This window comes from Musa acuminata, chromosome BXJ2-7, assembly GCF_036884655.1.
Source record: "Musa acuminata AAA Group cultivar baxijiao chromosome BXJ2-7, Cavendish_Baxijiao_AAA, whole genome shotgun sequence".
Taxonomy (NCBI): domain Eukaryota; kingdom Viridiplantae; phylum Streptophyta; class Magnoliopsida; order Zingiberales; family Musaceae; genus Musa; species Musa acuminata.
In genome coordinates, this window is record NC_088344.1 from 30,916,985 (window position 1) to 30,940,146 (window position 23,162).

At 40.6% G+C, this 23,162-nt stretch overlaps 4 protein-coding genes across 6 annotated transcripts; 2 read left to right on the plus strand and 2 right to left on the minus strand.

The window, feature by feature from the left end:
- Positions 1–428: 428 nt before the first annotated feature.
- Positions 429–2,814, minus strand: LOC135617559 (heat stress transcription factor B-1-like). 2 transcript variants are annotated; one of them, XM_065117912.1, is made up of 3 exons: positions 2,379–2,814; positions 2,058–2,290; positions 429–1,287 (listed from the first exon to the last, which is right to left on the minus strand). In XM_065117912.1, exons 2-3 carry the CDS (start codon positions 2,286–2,288, stop codon positions 610–612), a joined length of 909 nt encoding a protein of 302 aa, XP_064973984.1. In that variant the 5' UTR covers positions 2,289–2,290; positions 2,379–2,814; the 3' UTR covers positions 429–609. The 2 variants fall into 2 exon arrangements, with proteins under 2 accessions (XP_064973984.1, XP_064973983.1); XM_065117911.1 differs by having other exon boundaries at positions 2,058–2,813.
- A 1,993-nt stretch (positions 2,815–4,807) lies between these two features.
- LOC103992211 (uncharacterized) lies at positions 4,808–7,572 on the minus strand. 2 transcript variants are annotated; one of them, XM_009411828.3, is made up of 4 exons: positions 7,299–7,572; positions 6,236–6,430; positions 5,328–5,457; positions 4,808–5,213 (listed from the first exon to the last, which is right to left on the minus strand). In XM_009411828.3, the coding sequence occupies exons 1-3, from the start codon at positions 7,425–7,427 to the stop codon at positions 5,344–5,346; spliced, it is 438 nt and encodes a 145-aa protein (XP_009410103.2). In that variant the 5' UTR covers positions 7,428–7,572; the 3' UTR covers positions 4,808–5,213; positions 5,328–5,343. The 2 variants fall into 2 exon arrangements, with proteins under 2 accessions (XP_009410103.2, XP_009410102.2); XM_009411827.3 differs by having other exon boundaries at positions 6,236–6,439.
- Positions 7,573–10,086: 2,514 nt separating this feature from the next.
- On the plus strand, positions 10,087–12,291 carry LOC135617560 (alpha-amylase isozyme 3D-like). Its single transcript, XM_065117913.1, has 4 exons — positions 10,087–10,244; positions 10,327–10,459; positions 10,977–11,782; positions 11,867–12,291. The coding sequence occupies exons 1-4, from the start codon at positions 10,167–10,169 to the stop codon at positions 12,116–12,118; spliced, it is 1,269 nt and encodes a 422-aa protein (XP_064973985.1). The 5' UTR covers positions 10,087–10,166; the 3' UTR covers positions 12,119–12,291.
- A 1,372-nt stretch (positions 12,292–13,663) lies between these two features.
- On the plus strand, positions 13,664–14,655 carry LOC135616202 (ethylene-responsive transcription factor ERF109-like). The gene has a single exon (XM_065115395.1). It carries the CDS (start codon positions 13,750–13,752, stop codon positions 14,494–14,496), a length of 747 nt encoding a protein of 248 aa, XP_064971467.1. The 5' UTR covers positions 13,664–13,749; the 3' UTR covers positions 14,497–14,655.
- The last annotated feature ends 8,507 nt before the right edge of the window (positions 14,656–23,162 follow it).

The following is a 23,162-nucleotide window of genomic DNA, read 5'->3' on the forward strand; positions in this document are numbered from 1 at the left end:
CATGGAAGAACTCTATTTGGTCTTGAACAGCTTGAAATAAGAGCTAGCAAATGAACTGCCAATCACCTAAAGGAATTTGCAGCTACAGAAAACACTCATCAGTCCCAACTTCAATTAGGGTGAAGTCTTCTGCCAATCTTGGAAGCGTGCGCCTTAGTTCTACTTCTCGTTGTTTATGCTATCCACCGAATCAAAATATCATCTTGCAGTGTCAACTATGAAACAGGAATTCTCTCGATAGAGAGAAGGTGTAGGAAAAAACAGTATATGTTGGGTTGACAACAAAGGAGAGGAAACCTATGGTTTTCACACAATGTTTTTGTTTTCTAATCAACCTATAGTTTTAAACCATATGTTTTCTTTTCTAATCAGAAACATTTTCCATGTCGAAAGAAGGCACTCAATTCTTGTGAAAGAAAAACAGAAACTGACAAAACACTTTTGTGGTGTCCATTTCAACCATTTTAGATGCATACACTTAAGACTGTTCTGCACGGAGTTGCTTGAGCTCTTTCTTAGCTACTTTACATTGGCATCATACAGCCGTATCCTTATTATCTATCGAAAGCTATAGACACTTTGCTTACTGCATAAGACACAACAACGAGTTCAATTGCAGACCCTGCTGCTCCCATGCTGGACTGTGCTCGACATCCCCCACCATGGCCAGCCAAAACCCATCTTCATGGGCCGCTCGCCGACGCTACACCCATCGGCGCTCTCGTCGCACCTGCCTCTCTTTGGCCTCCGACTCTTGTCGCTCCCCTCTCCCCCTAAACCCTTCAGCAGCACGCCAAAAAGCTTCAGACCTTCTTCTTCGTTATCCATCTTCTCCTCTTCCGCTTCCTTCTTCTTGGTTTCTGTTTCTGAACCGTTTCCTACGCTTAATGCGGATTTTTCCTGCATCAGAACACTGAGGTTTGGCTGACTGACATCCACGAAGTTGGAGAGGGAGGCTAGGAGCTCCCGGTACTGGCGCTTGGCCTGAGCTAGCTCGGTACTGAGGATTTGGTTGTCCATCCTCAGTTTCTCGTTCTCGTGTGTGAGTTCCAGAAGATGCTCAGAGGGTGGCAGCAGGGATGCAGTGGAAGAACTGTGAGCTTCCCCGGAATTAGACAGAGGGGAAGGAGGAGGACGGTTGTTTCTGTCTGCGCTGGCTTTTCCAGCGGAAGGAACTTGTGGCAGAGCTGCCTTTCTCCGGCGGATCTTGCAGAGGAGCCTTTGCTCCCCTTGCCGGAAGTTGTCATTCGCGAACTCCCACCGATCCGGCACCACTTTGTGAAATCCCTGCCACCAGTCATAGCCATAGCTTCAGGCAGTAAACGACAAGCACAGTTGTACCAAGTAAATATTTAGCTGGTGGATAAGAATAACATATATAAATGTAGGAAGCAGCTCCTAACATCCAAGTAAATGGAGCTTTCAGCATTATTAGCAGCTGCAGGCTGTGGACAATTAATGGTGGGTAGGGTCAAAGTTCATGTGAACAGACTGAAGGATTTTGTACAGCCTCGTCTCCAAATGCAGAGAAGACAATGACTTTGATGCAACTCCATGGTTTGAAAACAAGAAGCTCAGATTTCTTTGTGAGAAGGCCTGTGGAAACTGATGCACCTCCGTTGACTTTCGTGCACTACGGCTGCAGCTTTTTAATGCATTAGCGACAGCAGAGAGGTACTTATCAACTACTCTTGCAATCACCAGCGTAGTTTTGTGTATCCAATTCCACGTTGTGCAAAGAAAACCATAAATGGGAGTCTCTGCAGAATTGTGCTTCTCTCACTCAACTCTCCGAAGATGCCAAGTTATGCGATGATTCAAGCTTTCGAGATCAACTGTAGTCTTAGAGACTAATAATAATAATAATAATAATGTTCTTTAGCAGGTAAGTTTGGCCACCGACAGTAACCAATGAAACAGTAGAGTATATTGGTCATGAGTCTTCACCTAAAATGCCTGACGACGAACTCACATCGACGATTCAAATGATATTAAGCTGGCGGATTATGGATCGACAGTACAAGTCGGAGAAGAAACAGAAGAGCAGTAGAACTTACGTAGGTATTAAGCTGGCGGACGAAACTGGAGAAGTTGTTGTGCTTGAAGTGGACGGGGAGGAGGTCTCTGGCGAACTCCACCGGCTTCCACACCACGAAGGACGTGCCGGTCTTTCCCCACGATATCACGTCGTCCGTCACGTTGTCCTCCACCATCTGGTGCGTCTTCACCAGGAACGGCGCCGGCCCGCCGCCGCGGCGGCTGCCACAGTTGTTCCTCTTCGTCATCATGCCTACCTCTTTCAAGAACTAAACCACCTTAAGACTCGTGGACTCCTTTCCTATGAGAACAAGAAGAAAACTACAGGAAGAGCGATCGACCGGTGCACTATTTGGTTGGGTTTCAGAAGGATCAAAACGCGAAGACGAGGAGAGCGGTCAAGAACTCCCAACCCCAGCAGTAGAAACCGGTGATGATCACCCTGTGGGAGCAACCCAGACCGAGGCCGCCATCAACGTCGCTCCTCCCTGCAACACCTATCGGTCTCTCTTCTTCCATAACCCGACTCACGGAAACAAGAGAAATCATCTAACCCAAAGCCATGGAGATCCGAGGACAAGATGAAACTACGAGCCGAAGGAGAGAAAGATAGGGAGACAAAGAACCCGAGAGCAGAAGTTGCTTTTGGGCTATATGGATATAAATTCTTTTCTTTGGTGATGGGTGCAAATAGAAGTTTCCTTGCATCGCCGTAAACTTTTGGTCGCTTCCAGAGAATTCAAAGACGTAACAAAGGGAGCAAAGAAAGACAAATGGGACGGACCATCTCGTTCTTCACCTTCAGCTTTCCAAATGCTGTGCGCAACAAGACGCTCAAGAATCCCAGAAAAGTGAATGCCTTTGACTTGATTTAATTTTTTGCATGTATTTACAAATCATATATATATATATATATATATATATATATATATATATATAATTATTTTTTGTTCTTAATGCTGAGAAGAAAAGAGTATGCACCACGCATGAATTGACTGTTTCCTTGTTGACCAAGACAAACATCTAAATTCGACATGTCAAACCTGATGTAGGATCGATTAACATATCAGATGTCAGTTGTGATTAGGTCCGTAAGGTAAATGTCGATGTTCCAGGTTTCTTCCAGGAGGAAGATATTGGTAAAGTAGCAGTAGGTGGGGGGAATTCTTTTACTAAAAGAACATGACTTTGGTGCTGTGCCTACTTGCTTTGTTCCTTGGCACCCTCATCTGCTGTGGAATCTTTCTCTTACTTATTGGTATTGGCTTCTTTTCAACCAGAAACAGTGAAAAGATGACATCGAAAGCCAAAGGAGGGGTGGACGTGGGTGGTGCATCTACATTTCGTCAAAGGGTTTGATTGTGATGACTTGTTTTGGTGCAATGTGGAGGAAGTTTCCATTTGTTGCTGCCTCGGAGTCAACACCACAAATGGTTGGCCCTTTGGCTCATAAATTTATCTTGTCATGTATCAGACTTTATCAAGTGATGCCTTTGGTCAAAAGCTAGAGATCGATCAACTCTTTTCTTGGAGGTTTTCTTTCGAATGACTCCTATATGTGAGCTTTGCATACCTATCCACACTATATGTTTGTAATGGAACTCAAAATCTCATAGCTGTTTGCACATCAAAATTATTAGCAAGCTTTCGTCTTCCTCTCTTCTCTTCCATCTTTTATCTTCTCTTCTTTACTAAAATCAAACTCCTACTTTCTGTGTTGATTTTGAAGAATGAAATCAATGTCCGTTCCATTCTCATGTGTGTATATAAGTATGTATGTATGTATGTATGTATCAGCATCACCGTCACCCGAAGAAACATCATTCGAAGATTGGTACGCCATTGAATGTGTCAGGAGGACGAGAAGAGATCCATCTAACATTAAATATGAATGGACTTTGTACCTCCATGCAGAAAAAAAGTCAAAAACTGAGAAGAGTTAATCCAAAAGAGCATTAGGAAATTTTACTTGGTCTTTACGTTGCATGATGTCGAGTCCGATCAACAAAGTATACATACCTCATCTCTTTCTTGACTGATGAATTTTCGGAGAAGACTTGGTCTCGTCTTCCATCTGTTGTTCCAAGAAATCTGCCTATTGTTTGGAGGTGCTTCCACAACAACATTTCAGAGTTGGGAAGGCCAAGTCTCAAAAGGACTCCCCCTCTAAAGCACAACACCATCAATGTTCGTAGTAGACCTTCAAACAGACCAAAGGCCACCATATATGATCTTGTCATTGATTGCCCTTTGCAAGCTTGTTGTAATCTCTTCTGACTAATGACAAAGGCCACTGATACAACTTCTGAGATACTGAGACAAAGGTTCACCCTTTCACTTTGTCCAAAACTGCATTGCGGTTAAACTATATGTGCTGAGGAAGGGACATATCGAAAAGGTACAATAGTGATAGGAAGAAGATTGAACATGAAGATATGGTGAAAATATAGTGATCTCTTTGACTAGGAAAATGATGCTTCTTCTTGTCATTTTGGGGCAAACTTTTACTCACACATGCAAGAAGCTAAAAACTTTGATGTTTAATTGACTTTGAACGATAAATCATGCTAATTCCTTCAATTCTATTATCTTAATCTCTTGGATGAACCGGCATAGCGAAAATGTAAACATAGCAGAAGAGTGCATTTGAATCTTCAAGCTGCCTAGTTTTCCTCTTCATTTAACTCGTTTTCTACATGTTAGACTTTGATGCACTTCATATGCTAGAACATATATAGAGAACAACACTGGTCAAACTAAAAACAAACCATTGAAAAATTCATCACATTCGAATATACTTTTCGTCTCAAGTCTAGAAGAACTGTACATGGACTTGGAATATCAACTGAACTATCTCAAGTATTTAAATTGTACAAAAAAATTGCAGGATGATTAAAGTAGTAAAGGACAGATAGTTTTGAGACATGCGCAATCGATGAAGAAGTTACTATGATTACTTCTGTTTCCATCAGCTCTCATGAAGGATTTCAAGAAGTGTCTCATAATTTAAAGCAACTAGTGATGGCTCTTATTGCTAGCATTCTGTTCTTTTTCATTCATAAAACATTGACAGTAACTCCATTTCAGCTCCTGATCAACCAGATGCAGGCCAAGTTTCAAAGTCCAGCAAGATAGTAATCACATGCTGCTAGAATTGATTGCCTAAACAGAATTTCCTGAAAAGAATATCGACAAGTACGATTCAATAATAATATCAAAATATGATCAAAGCGATCCAGCTTGCACAAGAAATTACTGGACAGGAATATAATCAAAGTATAGGATCCAACCAAGGTTTTAGTAAGTTTATTTTTTGGCTCTCTTCCTCCTAATTGATCGGCTTAAGTTCTCTGCTTCAGGATCCATATCTACAAAGTTCTGATCTGACACCTCTTCAAGTGCTCCAAGATTTACATGATTCTGAAGTAAATAAAAAACCCTAAAGTTAGACGAAAAGAGAAGAGCAAAAACAATGAAATTTAGACAAATCGAAGGATAATGAGCTTTGCACATTGAAATTTTCTCGCAACTGCTGGATTCATTTTAAAAATACAGCACCGAACATCATGACTGGCACATTTAAGAAATTAAGCTTTTTTATGATTGTTGATTTGGGAACATCGTGACCGAGAGTTTAGACAGGGGATTTAGTATTTTGGCAGTTCTCCAATAACATTTTTGCTTTCTCCAGTGGTAAATGTAACTTGCATCAATTTTGACTAATTTTTAATGTTTTATGATAAAAAGACATTGTTCAAAGATACATCGACAGAGAAAAAGGCCTTACACTTGGAAACTGCTGTTTTGGACTGTGTGCAGGAAACTAACTCGAGCAGGATTCCTAGGATCAGTATTGATCAGATTCATTTAATCTTGCATGATCCCTAGGAACCATAAAACTATAGCTCATTGCATCATGAATGTTGTGATGTGGCCTTCAAGCTTTTTGTTCATCTTAAGAAAATAAAAATAAAAATTGTCCATGTTGCTGAGGTTAATGTAGTTGTTGAGCAACACCTCTTTACACAAAATGAAATAAGGAAGAGGAAAAACATAACTGCAGGAAGAAACAGGTTGCATCCTGCATCGACACGACTAGTTTAGCAATAGAGTCCTAACGGTTCATAATTGAAGCTCTACAATGGGGTGAAAAATTGTTAGGATAGATTTGGCAAACAGAAATCTGTCACTTCCATACCTGACCATAGAGCATGTAGTTAGAGCCTGATCCATATGCATGCCTGTCTTTCTGTGTCATTGTCGGAAACCATCCAAAAAGTTTTCTCGAACCACAATCCGTGCTATGTAATTGGTTAATGAATGATGCTTCCAGAGAATTCAGATATAGGTTGTGCTTCTCATCTGTCCATTCCATGAGCGGGGATTGTGGTATCTGAAGTACCTAGTAAGAAGATGCTTTTGTGAGGCCATGATGATTATGAAGAACGGAGAATTGGCATGAATTATATATACTACATTTTCAGAAATTTGTACCACAAGAGCATGGTTTAAAAGTACTACTAGTAATTCGTAAAGTTGTCAAACAAAATTGAAATACCGAAACACCAATGCAGACTAAATGGAAGACGAACACAGAACATACATACGGAAAGACAATAAAGTTTCTCCAGGTATTTGGACATCCCCACACCTCCATGGCCATTCTAACTCATCTTCTTCAAGATGAAGAGAAAAGCCAATTACCAGCCAAAACCGGAGTCCTAAGAGCGCGACAACAGTTGCCTCAATTGACATTCTATACAATGATGGATCTTTTTTCTCTTCTTTGGAGCAGATGCATAACATTGTGCATCCAAAATAGTCAGACCATACCGTAGTGTCTGACAAAAACAGAGCAACATAAGGAAACCCAATATAAATCATCTCCAAACGAGAAATTAAACTAGGTAAAATGATCCTATCCTATTCTTGGAAGTAGTCATCCTTCCGATTGTATGATTACAATATGACATAGGATGGCAATATTTACATGGTAAGAGTATATAGAACATATGAGATTACAAGGGCAAACAGTCAAGTTCGTGAGCAAGGAAATTGAATCTTAACTCGCAGATGGTTTCAATCTCAACCTTATGGAAGGTTTTGGGATAACTTGCTCTCAACTTTTCTCAAAAAAGACATGCCAAACTTCTGTAATAAGCTTTTCGCACTACATCGCAGCATTATTGCACATCCATATAAAACCTACATAGGAAAAACACGAGAACCAAAGAAGAAACAGAAGGCACAGCCTCCATTACCCTTGTAGCCCTTTCCTCGTCGGCGCCGGTGCCTCTCGGCTTCCGACGCTCCGCACCCGAGACCTCCCTCGTCGCCGCCGCCGCACTACCCGGCACGGGAGCCGGAATGGGCCTCCGACCATCGTCCATTTTGAGGGATAAAGAAGGGAAACTATTCTCGCGTTGTTGGAGCAAGCAATCGAAGAGCAGGAAGGGGAAGCCTCCTCGGGGCACAGCTCGCACGGAACGAACTATTCAGGGAAGGAGTGAGTGGGAAGAGGCGAGGAAGGAGAAGAGTCGGATATACGAAGAAAAGAGGAAGCCTAACTCAGCCGACGTGGCTGTGCACTTTAGACGTGGAGTATCCTGGCACCTTATTCCGTGGAAGATATTTTTGCCAACCAAATGGAATCTCGGCGAAGATGCCTTTTCTTCACCTGTTTGGCCGCCAACCCGCGATGTTATCCGAGACGACGGCCCGGTCCCACTGAGCGGGTCCCGCGAGAGCCGCATCATTGCCTCCTGTTGCGAAAGTGGTGGTCGGACGAGTAACTTTCGACGAGAGACGCAATTAATGCACGTGCACGATCTACGAAGATCTGAATTCGGAGCCGTTGGATTTGTGGTCAAAATATTATTACTTTTCGAAAACATCACCGCAAAATGGACAGTATTGCCTCTTTGTAATTAATTGCTATCCCACAACAAGCCAACTATTTAATTAACTTAAATACCCGATTATTATTTATGATCCCAATGGGTTTCTAACCAAACTTATCCTGTTGGCTCTGCCGTCATCTGCCCACTCTCAGAGTGACAGCTGATATATGCTACGAGGTTGTCGACAGCGTTCTATCTTAGAGTGGCCAGGAAAAGGTTAAACCGCACATAGACAATATCTGGTACTATATGATTCTTAATCAGCTTTCTAATTCATGTTTGTCATCCTATTTCCCATTCCTCGATTTGTCATAGGTCTCCAGGCCTTCGGTATATGACCAGGAAGCTGCTTAGGAGATATCTATGGCGCTGGAGCTTCTTGACAGTTCTCGGCTTCTAAGGGTTTCAGTCGAGGAAGAAAACACTTTCCCCAAGGATGTTGGTAGTGTGGAATTGCTGCAACTTGAGCTCTGATCTCGAAGTCGTCATGATCGATGCAGCAGGAGCAGCAGCGCACGAGACACAAGGTTTATGGTAACAAGTGCATGCAGCACAGCTGCCGCGGCCTGCACGCGGTTTCCATCGCACGGCATGACGTCGCCTGCCTGCCAAGGGCGACGAGACTGGCGTCATTCTGATACCGGCCAGCAGCAGACCGCAATTTATCATTCATCCTCATCCAGCTCTCCGGCGTTATCCATCTGCAGAATCCACGGAGACGTGCCGCGGAGTCCAACCTGCTTCGTTCCTCGTCCTCATCCACTTGATTGGCGGCCGAACGATAATAAACATCGCCTGCAATTTTTGGCCAGAGCGTGACTTTCTTCTTTACGTGATGGATGGCATTCGTTGGACGAGGCCTGCAGACATGAGCTTTCTAGCTAGCCAGTATCAGCTAAGCTTTGTGGATATGTTGCTTCTGCCAATGATGGCATGCCTTCTGTTTCACTGAATCATATTCGAATTCCTCTTCCTTTTGCCAAGGTTTTGTTTTCTTAGTTTGTTCCTCTTATGACAGGACTACTGAAGAACAGGAAGGATTCGGGTATGGTTAGGTGAAGTTTTCTGCCCTTTAATCTTGGGTGTCTTTGTGCTAAATGTTTGGGTATGCATCTGCTTGGAGCTCATTGAGAAGGATACAAAACTAATCAAACCTTGAAACAGGAAAGCCAACTTTTGGGTCAGAATGGCTGGCGTCTCATTATGGTCATCCAACTACTCGAAATCAGCTTGAGCAGAAACCCCCACAGAATTACGCAGAGGTCAATGTTCTTAACTGGCAAAGTTTACAGTGCCAAGTTTAGATCACTCTTGCAATCTAGAAGCAGACATGAAGTCCTTCGAAGGCTCTTCCACGATTACTTAATCGTAGTGAAGAACTACACTATCACTTTGCCTTTGGTGGATGAACTCGGACATAAAGTCGACATTGGATTGGCAAGTGTCGATCTCGCATAATCGTTATCTATTAGAAGAAGGAGATGCATTAAATTGCCCTTGTTCGATGGGATAAGATGCGCTTCACCGCTTGTAATGATCAGTGGGCCTTCGTCTAGGGTTGGAATTGATCCCTCCCATGCATCCTTATCGCTTCATGGTTGCTTATCGGCAATCTCTCGCAGGTGCTCACACCGAGGAGCTTTTACACGGTTGTTTGTTGACAATAACTTGCAGGTGCTCACACCGAGGAGCTTCTTCAACCTTCCAACTCCCCACCGATAACCCAATGACTCGATCATTACAATGTCTTCTTTATTTATTGCACTTTAAATGAGCGTGAAGCTTAAAGATCATATGTACAGTAAAATGGTCTTTTCGAAAACAAATCTGATCTGCGGCCAACGAGGGTCAAAGCAGGTATATACAACCATTCATATCAATGGTCAAGCAAGAAATCTTGTTCAAGGATAAGGCCATACCTTTCATGGGCGAAAGAGATAACGCAGTTTCATTACAAGCACCACTTTAGCTTTCAACACATGACCCATGCAAGCGTCAAATGGAATGTTTGTGGGTCTCGTTGGCAACCCACTTCCCCTTATCCTCGTTCCGGATTACTATAGGCGCTGGCATCGCGATGGGACCCGCCACTGACGTGGAAGATTGACCGCTTGGCCCTACCGACTTCTATATAACGAAGCCCTCGGGTCTTCGCTTTCTCATCCTAAGCCATTCCTTCCTTTCTCCTCTTATTCTCTAGCTTGTTTGAAGGGATAAGACTGGGAGAAGATGAAGCCACTGTTGCTTGCCTTCGTCTTCCTTGTCGTGCTTTCGCTCACGACCGCGCAGTCTCAGATCCTCTTTCAGGTTGACACGGTTGTAGTTGTCTCTTATTCTCAGCTTATGTTGTGGTTGAGAGTACGATCAAAAGAATGATGATGCATCGCAGGGTTTTAACTGGGAGTCATGGAGGAAACAAGGGGGCTGGTACAACTTTCTGAGGAGCCAAGTTCCTGACATAGCCAAGGCTGGAGTTACACACGTCTGGCTACCTCCACCATCCCACTCCGTCTCGGAACAAGGTTCCACCTGTAGCCATGCAATACTTCTACGCCATCATCATCATAGTTATTTTTATAGCTTTATTTTTCTATTTCTTTATTCTTTTCCCATTTCAAATCTTTATTGGGAGCAGTTTACGATGTATTAGGTTCACATGTCTGATCCAGGCCAGGAGGAGATAACCTTGAGTTAGCTCACTCCCATCGTCATGACGGAGACGTGATAGTGCGTTTTATATATCAGATAAACCATGTAAAAAACTTAGAAAGACGGCTAGCTTTCTCACCGCTTAAATAGGATCTCTGGAGTAAGTGTAGACAGGTTTTGGATAGGATTCACTTTATGACGTTGGTTGCTAGTTCTCAGTCGTTATAGGATAAACGTAGCATTAATTAGATTCCACGGTCGTTGCCTTTATGTTGCAGTACTAACCAAGAATGCAAGCAATCGACTCCATTAGGATCGTCAACTGCATGATCCTTCACTATGAGCATCTATCTTTTCTATCTCAGACGCACCGTCAAACCTCTCTTTCAGGTTACATGCCCGGTCGGCTATATGATCTCAATGCGTCAAAGTATGGAACTCGGGATGAATTAAAGTCGCTGATCGCGGCGTTCCACGACAAAGGGATCAAATGTGTGGCCGACATCGTCATCAACCACCGCTGCGCCGAGCGCAAGGATGCGAGAGGAATATACTGCATCTTCGAAGGCGGGACGAGCGACAGCCGCCTCGACTGGGGGCCGCACATGATCTGCAGCGACGACACGCAGTACTCCGATGGAACCGGAAACCGCGACACCGGCGGTGACTTCGGCGCCGCGCCCGACATCGACCACCTGAACCAACAGGTCCAGCAGGAGCTCACGGACTGGCTGAATTGGCTCAGGACTGATATCGGCTTCGACGGCTGGAGGCTCGATTTCGCCAGGGGATACTCGCCGAGCATCGCGAAAATCTACGTGAGCCATACCAGCCCCGACTTCGTGGTTGCAGAGCTGTGGAGCTCTTTGACTTATGGCGGCGACGGGAAGCCCGCGTACGACCAAGATGGTAGCCGCCAGGAGCTGGTCAACTGGGTTCACGACGTGGGCGGTCCGGCAGCAGCGTTCGACTTCACCACCAAGGGTGTACTGCAAGCTGCGGTGCAAGGTGAGCTGTGGAGGCTGCGGGATCCCCAAGGCAAGGCGTCGGGGATGATAGGGTGGTTGCCGGAAAAGGCGGTCACATTCGTCGACAACCACGACACCGGTTCGACCCAGAAGCTGTGGCCTTTCCCTTCTGACAAGGTCATGCAAGGCTATGCTTACATTCTAACACACCCAGGGGTTCCCACCATTGTAAGTACCACGAATTTGCCTACTTCATCACTAGCAAAAGATTCATGTGCATCTGATACAAATATCGTGTTCTTGGGTGTGCAGTTCTATGATCATCTGTTCGATTGGGGACTCAAGGATGAGATCACTGGGCTGGCCGCCATTAGGACTCGCAACGGGATTCTTCCGGGCAGCACGCTGCGTATTCTAGTTGCTGATGCTGATCTCTACTTGGCTGTGATTGATGAGAAAGTTATGGTGAAGATTGGCCCGAGATACGATGTCGGAAATCTTGTTCCCGCCAACTTCCACGTAGTTGCCTCCGGTAATGGATACTGCATCTGGGAAAAGAGGTGATCGTTCCACGATGAAGAAAGGTCTTGGTGGTCGTTTCTTTGCTTTTCTTTCTCTGCATCACTGCTATAGGTAGGTTTACGTATGACCGTGGAGCTGCATGGTCTTCTAGGAATGGCAACAATTCTTGTTGTAATACGCCAACCTGAGAAATAAAATCCAAAGCATTTGGGTCATATATTTGCGTGTATACTGTTTGAAAACTAGCAACAGCTGACGATGTTCTCGATAAACATTATCGGACTAAAAATCCGAATCGGGTTCGAAACGGATTCGGATGTAATGGCAGCTGCCCGATTCGGATGTAGAAGCACGGAGAGCGACTGACGATGGTCCTCACGCACCAGTGGATTACGATGCTGACATTATTTGTCATGTTGACTGGCCCATTAGTGCAGGTTAACAGGAATCAGTCAACTTCCAGTCGATGACAGCTGGTCCGTCGGGAGAATGGAAAGGTCTACGTGGATAAAAAGTTTGACTTGTAGACTAAAGTCAGCCTGATTCACGTTGGCTCGAGGTCAAAAACTTCACCGTGGAAACTCCGCGCAGTACACCACACCGCCTGTCAAGCACCCACTGAATACTATCCGACGTGTCACATCAACCACCCCATCTCCACCAAAGTTTTTGTGCCACTTTCACCCATCACTTTTTATCCACGTCAGCATCTTTCCAGATCCAACGTCTCAAATCTTACAGAAGTGAATGGGGTCCATCGGCGGATCCGTGTTCCACATTCTTATGGCGGATTTCGCAAAGCGGGCGTCGGGATATATCCAATCTCGCTTTGGAAGACGTCCGACAGGTTAGTATAGAATGGATGGATCTGCGTGTGCTGATTTGTCGCCTCGCCTAGGTTCGGGTACGAACGCTCACGAAAGAGACGCGGGTCCAGGTGCGAGTTGTGTCACTTGCACACATGATTGCCTCGTTGAAGCATCGATTCGTGCTCAGTTCACCGAATTAAGACGCGATCCGCCAAACGAACAGTGCCATTTCAGACCCACCATTGCGGGACGACCAGCAGCCACCCGTTGCGTAAACGCCCCCAAAAACTAAAACGGCGCAGCAATAATCACAGATTAAATAGGTAGGTTGTTAGGAATATTCTGATTTTGTCTTAATAGTACACAGTCGAGTCGACCAAATAGCTCAATCCCAATTCTGGATTAAATCTGTCATTTTGGAGGTAAATCCAGGTTATTGATGATCAATTATCAGCATATTTTTACTAATTGACAATTCCAATCATCGATTTCAATAAATCGAAGTTTTGCTGATTTGATCCTTATATCTTATCAGGTTATTAAGCTGGAATAATGGATTTCTCATAAATCATGTTGAGGTTTTATTGAGCGATATGCACCACGTGCGTCCCATCCCTAGAATTTTTCTCCGCGTTGAACATGTGATCGATTGCTCCTCGACCAACAGATAAATCAGACACTCCACCCACACTGAGAGGAGCCAATTGAATCCGCGTGAGTCTTCTTACGTAACCTATGACGGCATACTCTCCCCGCGCTTTATATACCCACTCCACGCTCTTCTCTCGACTTGAACACAGTCCACTCTCGTAGCAGCTGCTCGACAAATCTCAAGCGACCTGCGACAGGCTCAGCTCAGCTTCCATGGTGGCAAAGAAGGATCGCCTCCACCTCCACACCGCCCTCTCCTCGGATCCCCAACGAGTCATCGCCAAAGAAGGGCCGAGCGACCGCGACCATCAGCCTTCCGGCGCTCCTTACTCCCGCATCTCGCGCGAGCAGGAGCAGTCCATCATCATCGCCTCACTGATCCACGTCGTCTCCGGCCACCCCCCGGAGGTCCCACTTGCCAGCACCTGCGGTGTATGTGGCATTGCCGGATGCCTGGGCTGCGACTTCTTCGTCTCCGCCGCGGATAACGAGGACGCGACGCCGCCTGCAACCTCGGAGATCACTGATGGGAGTGGCGAGATGCAGGTAAAGAGGAGGAAGAAGAAGAACAAGTACCGAGGCGTGCGACAACGGCCGTGGGGGAAGTGGGCGGCGGAGATACGGGACCCCAGGCGGGCGGTGCGGAAGTGGCTGGGGACGTTCAACACCGCGGAGGAGGCGGCGCGGGCGTACGACATGGCCGCCATCGAGTTCCGTGGTGCGAGGGCCAAGCTCAACTTTCCTTTCCCGGAGCAACCTCCGGCGCTAGGCGGAGACCAGGGGACTAGCCAGTCCACCTCGCTGTCTTCTTCCCATCAGCCGCAGCAGCAGGGATTTGGCGCGCAGCAGAAACAGCAAGTCGTAATGGATCATCAAGGTCAGGAACTGATCGATCTGTGGGCAGGGATTCAGGACCTGATGGCACTGGACGACGAAGAGCTCTACAATGGTTCTAGCTAGCTAGAGCAAGTCAAAATTCATCCGTTTACTAAAATCAATGTCACTGATATGTCATAGGAATCTGGAATGGTTTTAATCGTATTCCGGATGTAAAATACTTCAGCTGATTATTATTATTCTTTTAAGACTCGGAAGAAATAAATTGATCGATGGAAGGAAGAGTGTGAGAAAGAAGGATGAGGCGGATAAGTGTTTGACCCGCGTCGAGAGCGATTCGACCGCGTCGGTGGGTCCCATGGCGTATGATGTCTGGGAAAGATCAGGCGGTCGCCATCGCGTGCTTCTGGAATCGGGTCCCACGGCAACCCACCAAGCAAACGACGACCGCTGGTATGTTACGCTGATGGTGAACGCTCTTAACGTGGGTGCTCAGTTCTGTGGGAAACGTTTTGCCAAAAAAACATTTTTTTTTCCTTTTTATTTTATTTTTATAATAAATAACTACAAATATTCTTCCTCCAAATCTTTTTTTCTTTAAAAAAATTAGACTTTTATAAGTTCATATTTATTTTTATTTTATTTTAACAAATAAAATATTTTTTTTCTTTTTAAATATTTTTTCTTAACATTCCAAATTTTGTGGATCCATCGTTAGCTTAGGAATCAAATATTTTATAGAAAAATAATAATTAAAAAATTATTATTTTATAAGTTTTTCATCTAATGTTGATTATCACCTAATGTCAATAATAACTTATGGGCAGGTTGACTAGCATGACTTAGTTTGAATTTGAAATGTACTAAGAGAGATAATATTACCTAAATTCTTGATATATATTAAATTTGAATCGTTTACCTTTTATGTTAATAGTAATATCGAGAAGGACTTTTCATTTAGTTCATCTAACACTCAAGTTAGTATATTACGAGATAGATAAAAGAGATAATATGATAGAATAATGTTATCTCATCAAACCATCGATAAAAAAAAAAAGAGAATTTAAACTTTAAATATAATATTCATCTTTTTATACTCGATTCTTAATTCATCAGTAGTTAATAAGATATTTCAAAAAAAAAACTAAATATTTTCTATTTTTATCATGGTTAATATGATGTATTTGTCCACTAGTCCTTGCTCAATAATAACCAATAGTCCCCGTATTAATTGAGATATATATATATATATATAGGTGATTAATTCGATATCCTTATGGAAGGAGAAGGTACACCATGCACAACCTTTTCTCAATGCAAATGTATTATTTATTATTATTACTATTATTTGCAATATCATGCAATTGGAATAACACTATTAATCAATCATGGAAAAGTTCCGATTTATGATTCATCATGAGATCACCGGCCTTAGAAATTTCGTAAAATAGGAAACAAACAAAGCTCTCGATGAAAGACAAATAAAATGACTCATTCTATTAGGATAATAGAGTATGCATGGATGAACTTTGCAATGCTACGACAGGTTGGTAAAGTAAGACTACAAGTCTCCAAAGCAGCGACAGACACACTGCAGTCACATTTGCTTTAAAATTCCCTTACCCTGATGATGATGAGAGACAAAGGAAGACATAACCCTAAAGCCTACCTTCATGCCCTACTTTGACTGCTAATCCAACATCACCTGGATAATATATCCATTGTCATTTCCAACACTCGTCATGGATTTAAGTTAAGTCCTAGTGCTCAGACACCTCTCTCTCTCTCTCTCTCTCTCTCTCTCTCTCTCGATCTCTTATTATTTTTTATTGACTCTTTGAGATTTTTTTGTATTAATGCAATATTTCTTTCATTAGAATCATACAACCGTGAGTAATTTTTAAAACTCTATCTTAAGAATATAAAAAGACTCAAAAAAATTTAATTATTTTTTGTATCATTGGAACATAAGCTATATCCACTAAAGCATATAGTGCTCCATCAATCATTACTAACACCCATGACCTCCGCCATAGAGCCATCATCTAAACTTAGTTTACTAGTCATCTTGTCATTCAATAAATCAAAACAATCAGAACAATCATAAATAACACAAGTAGAATATAAAAGCTAACCCTTCTAGATGTATCGTTACCTTTGGCATTGGTCATAGCATCTCCATCACAAACTATCACTAGAGAGCACTCATTATTTTTTTTTTCTATTTCTTTTTCTCGAATAATTTACCTTACATGTTTGTACTCTTTACATTTATAACATTGAACATCATCGAATGACTTATCTGTTAATCTTGACTTATCACACTAAAATCTATCCTTGTTAGAAAATCATTTTTATCGACCTCTACCCTAAGTAACTAACATCTCACCATCTATATTTTCATATTTATCGAGATACTAAAACTTTTTCAACTTGTTCTAGAGTTACTATATCTCTACAAAGCTATCATAGGAGACGAATGATATAAGAAGCAATAGTATATTATCTTCTTCATCAATCTTTACATCAATTTTTTTTCTTTGAATATGTTTATATGCTCTGCTAAATCTCCACCTTCCTCTATCCTCAGCTTATATAACTTTTACATCAAAAGTGAATTATTAGTTAAGTTTTTTTTAGATAAAACTTTTGTAAATTGTCCCAAATGACCATAGTGGAGTCACCATCAATAAAATTATTGATAATATTATTAGCAATACAAAGATAAATAGTACTTACACGCTTTACCTTAAGCTAATTCCAATCTTCATCTCACATCTTTTTTTGTTTGTCTACATATTCCTTCTAAGGTTCTTACTAGGCCTTACTAAACAAGAACAATGTGCATAAATCTATATAAGGTATTTTATATAATATTTTTATATATTTATATCTTTCGATTTTATTTATGCTTTACATAACATATAACATATAGAAGATCTACAATAAACTTAGTAGATCCATTTTGATTGACTTTTATGATCATTTTAGTCATATAAATATAAATTATGTATAGTCAATGTGCATAGAAAATTTACCTGAAAATAGACCAATCATGTAACCATTTTATAAGTTTTCTAACTTCACGGAGTGGTGAGTTTTAATCAGTACAACACCCTAGAGCTACTATGATAGCACATTACTAGATAGACATTTAGGGTATTATCTAAAGTTGGTTCATTGTCTTGTTTCACAATAGTATTATATAAGCACTTGTGAGGAATTTTAGCTATGGTGGATTATCTTAGACCTTTTGTCACATGATCATTTAGAGCTTACAAAATATATATTTATAATTCATATTATCTATCAAATGTCTGCTTGTGGGATCTCTAGTTGAATGCTTTCTCTAATTCGTCTTCTATTTTATAGGCCCTTATAGGACCATAAGAGGTTTTGGAGAGACTGATCCTTTGCGGATGAACACTTAAGGGTATTGCATGACTCATTTGGGGGAAACTTGCATAAATACATAATGAAAAGAGTCGCTCAAAGGAGTGGGCATTCGAGATTAGTATTCAAAAGAATGACTAACCCTTAATGCGAGAGACACCATAAGGATAAATAAGCTCGAAAGAACGTGGAGCATAGAAAGGTTAGGATGGTTGATTTTGAGCTAAGGCTTAATATTGGTAACCAAACTTGACAATACTCAAGGGAAGTGAGAGCAGTTAGCAAAAGATGAGACTGTATAATAAGGGATGGGTTGTTCGATGACTAAAAAAATTATGCAAAGCTTATAAAAATAAGAGGAATTGCTAATGCAAAAAATTTGATACTTGTATAAGGGTTTGTTTATGTGCGATGAATTATTTGTGGCCAGTAACCAAAATTTAGTGCTATAGAGTATGATAACTTTCTTTTTAACATAAGAATGATATATTCTTATGAGGCTAAATTATGCAGGTTCAACATATTGTTAAGGCTTGAGGGGCGTAGTGAGGGTTTTATTGGTAAAAAGTCATAATCTAACATATGCATTTATAGTGGCAAGGCATAATAGTCTAAATGGATAATAGTTTCTAAAACTTCTAAAAGAAAGGATGTGAAGAGAAAAATTATTATAACAAGACAAATATATAGGAAAGATAAGTTTCATTTTTCTAAAGGGAGAATCATATGTAACAAATCATACATGTTGAGGAGGGTACCTCAACATGATAACTCCATAAAGCTCAATAACTCGAGCAAGCAGTGAAGAGTTGTAGCATGATCTTGCATAAGCTAATATATTAGTGGACATATTGTGAGATCAATGAGGAGTTATCCTAGATAACAACAAATGAAGGCACACTTCAAATTGATATAGCGATCAGACTCAATGGAGAACTGACCAATGAAATGATGGATGCAAGGACTATTATTAGCTCAATGCGAACTAAGTGGTGAAGCAACTCGGATGAAACTTAGTGAAGTGCTCAAGCCACATGAAATGAGTCAATATAGATGACATAACATAGAGCAGAGACATGAAGCTTTTCTTAGATAGAGGTAAAGTATATAAAATTTTGTAAAGCTAAGAGTAAGATTATGTCATTCAATGGGTCCCTCATTCTAATGAAGTAGAGTCATCTTGCATAATGTGAAAGTTTAGGAGAGCTTCAAACCACATTTACCTTCTCTCGATAAAGCAATTGACAAAAGGACTGAGACAACTCAACTCATAAAGATGAATTTAGGATTAAAAGACCTTAGCATAAGGCAAGAGGACATGAAGATAGGTAGTCTTAAAGAATATATCACAATGATGTTATTTGAGTTATCGCAAATGAAGTTGTAAGCAATAAAGATTATGCTGGAGGTAGGGGCCTAAGATAAAAAAATATTACACACTAATTTTAATAAAGTTAATGGACTTCGAGAGCTATTTGGTGATGAACTGTTTTAGAGTGACGCTTCGTCTATGCTCGACCTAAGTGAGGGTGAATGAAAGTTTAATGCTAAAGTAGTGAACATAATTAGAGGTGACAATGACCTTGTGATGTACTAACAGAGGTTACATATGGAGAGATTATAATATAAGTTCATCCCATAAAGATTAGAAAATAATAGAGAAGTCACAAAGATGCGACATGATGTAGCATTGTAGATCATGGTGGAATAATTCAAGGTAATGCGATATATATAAGAGAAGTCTCATAAGGGACTTATTTGTAAGGTATGATCAAGAACTATTGAGAGCTTTACTTTGATGAACAATATGATAATAAGGGCTATGGATTCAAAGGGTGAATACCTTGGTACTATAAAGATAGGTCTTCCATGCATGCAATAAATTTTTTATTAGGTAAAGTCATGATCATCAACATATGGAGGTTATATACCATTGAGAGGGATTTAAATACAAGTACAATGAGCCAATGAGAGGGAGATTTGATCATGCAAAGGTATAATCAGAGTTGTTAGAGAGTTGGACTGTTTTATAGCTCATATTTGCTTGAGAGAGCTCGACAAATCAAAGTACAAGCTTGAGTGAGTGAGCATTACTATCAAAGATACAAAATAGAATATAATCAACGAAAGACTTACAATATAATGACAGAGATCGCATAAAAGTTACAATCTATTTTTCCATCGACTAAGGGGGAATTATTTGAAAAACATAAATGTGTCGAAATAGGTGGTCGAAAGGGATGAGGAAGCGATGATAAATCTAGATGGACTTAGCTACCTAAAACCCAGTGTTAAGATAGAGGTGGATGTTGGGAAATCTTGGGGGCAACATCATATGCGTAGCTGAAGAACAGAAAACAGAATCCCCAATTTTCCAAAGATGTATTTGTCATCATACGAAGATTGGTATACAAAAATTCATGAAACAAAGAATCACGTGTGAGATAGATTGTGTTACCTAGGGAGAACGTATATCCCTGAATCCCTGCAGATCTCTAGAATAGGGTGAAGGAGGTCAAGCGTCCTCCTCTCTAGTGGTGATCCACATATTAGGGTTGCGACGATGCTCCTCAAAACTCCAGACCTGTTTTGAGGTGGAGAAAGGGGAGGAGAATAAGAGAGGCAAATAAAAGGCTCTAGCCTATAAAGTACTGATTTCCTCATATTTATAGAGGTCCCCTATCAACTTAACCCTAATGGATCCTCCCATATTGGATATTGGATCTTCATCCAATTACCCAAGCCTCTTAGATTAGTAGATCTCTATCCAATAATCTCTCATTGGCTCTTATTGGATCTCATCTATAAAATCTAATAATTCAAGGGCTTATTGGATATCCAATAAAATATCTCATATCTGAATTCTCATCGTAATGCCTATCATATTTGTGTGACCCTCTAAGCCCAATATCGAGCTGGCCGTGAGTCATACATTGTAGAATTCCTTCTGGCTTAGTGAATTATTATCTCTATAATAATTCACTTGACTCATCGACTATAGACATACGAGGTCATTACGTCGTAGTCCCCAAACGATACAGGGGAATCCAATTCATTGGACTTATCTGTCCTCAATTACCGTATACCTATAGTCCTTCATCCATCTAATATCCTAAAGACTGTATACCGGGCATGGTGCTGTCACACTCATATGGTTTCTACTTGAGTCTCACTCTAATTGAATTCTTCCAAAGAACCATTTCTCTCTTAATACGAATGACCCTGGCTAGGAATTTATTTGAGCAAGAACATATGAGATATTCTTCTCATGACACTAAGAGTGGATGGTCCTCTATCGACACTCAATAGCCCTCGTAAGATTGAGTGTCACTCCCGATAACTGGTTATGCTAGATCCGAGACATCCAAACCTATAAGTCTGGTATCAAAGAGTGGAGCACTCATATAGGACATCCTTGATGTCTCAAGTCTAAGGATCATATACACCACTAGGATTACGAAATCGTTGTTTGGTAATAAGGCATCATCAACCATTCAATATTTCATAAGCAGATCAATCAGTGAACTCATTCCCCAATGAGCACCTGTATTATATCCCTAGTGTTCCTACACAAGCAGCTACGAGACCAACTGCATCCATCATATGGACGAATATATAGCATATCAGGCTGTTCGGTTATCTCGATGTCTTTCTCGAGTAACCTATAACTGAGATTATTTAGGATCTGTGTTTAAAGACGAATCGGTCTCATTATCGTAATCTCATCACGATCCGATTCTCATTGCACAGATCCAAGGACATCACAATATATGCATGCATATATGTAATAGTCAATATAAAGTAATAAAATGCTAAAATATAATAAGCAAAAAAGACTATGTGTCAAGTCTCATGTGTCATCACTCACATGATTGGCTTATAGAGCAAATATGATTAGTAGTGGATTCATAGGAGTGTTGCATGCTACAAAAACAGATCTATTGATTATGAAGAAAGAGATACATATGTAAGATGACTAATAGTATGAATATGGGCATAATAGTACCATGGTACTGTAGAGGCGAGACTTTTGTAGAGTAATCAATACTTTGCTCTTATAGATGAAGAGCATATGGTTGTAAAACAGGGTCAAGGGGATAAAGAATGCATAGATAAATTTTGAGTATCGAGACAAGACAAAAGGGTAGAGGCTAGGAAACTTTATAAGATCGGTGTCGATGGGCTTCTCATTAAGATAGTCATAAGTTGGCGACTTTAGGTTGATTTAGGAGTGCTCAACCAAGTGACGAAGTAGGTAGTACATTGTGTTATACTTTTTTTACTCTAAGGAGTAGTTGATGAAAATGATAAAGAAGATGGTATAATCCTCTATGTTACCATAACTATTAGAGACTTGCTCTAAGATGGAGTGAAATTTTACTCTTTTTGGGTAAGACTTTTTTGTATTCCGGAAGTTCGATGGCAATGAGGAGATAAATTACAGTAGCTAACTTAATGCAAGGAGTATAAACATTATGAGTGCTTTAGAAGTGTGAGAAAAGAGTAGATAAAGGCTAGTAGTCAGCTTGATCTATAAAATTCAATCATTAAAGAGACGAACAAAGTTAAATAACTATTATCTTATCAACTCTTAAGAGAATTGGTGAAATTAAATACTTTGATTCTCTTATTTATCCAGCAAAAGAGCTCTACACATGTTCAAAAATCCTTTGAAGGAATTTAGTAAAAGACAACCGTTGTCAAATCCTTACCAATGATGATCAGTTTTACCGAGAGTAGATTATTTATTTTATTTTTTTAATAAAATATTAATTAGAAAAGAAATTGATATGAACCTACTTAATTAGAAGAGGAACTGGACAAATTTTGTAAAAGAAAAATCTCAAAAAACTTTCAAGTTTGTAAAATTTTATTTGTTAAAGCTCTAACAAACATTCACCTATTTGAAATAGTATAAGTATTTGAGAGACTAACACATAATAAGAAATAACTTTTTCTTTATCTGAGAGATCTAGGAATCATTAAAGATCAACATAACTCAATCAATCCCACATTAAAGTAAAGGTTATTGGTAAGTTAAAACAATATTGACGAATTAAATTTTCACTATTTAACAATAGCATAAGATAAGTATATTGTAGTTAAAGTAGAAGATTGAAGATTTAATAACGATAAAATGATGTAATATTCATAAAAGTTTCTAAGAGAATGTCAAAGGAATAAGTGAGAGAAATTGTCATACATAAATCTATACATAAGGTGTTCAACATGATATTTGTATATGTGTTTATCCTTTTGTTTTGTTCATGCTTTGCATAACTTATCGAGAGCTTATAGTAAACTTAACAATCCTATTATGGTTGGCTTTTATGGCTGTTTTAGTCTTGTAAACATAGGTTATGTATAATTATCATGTATAGATAAAATTATCAAAA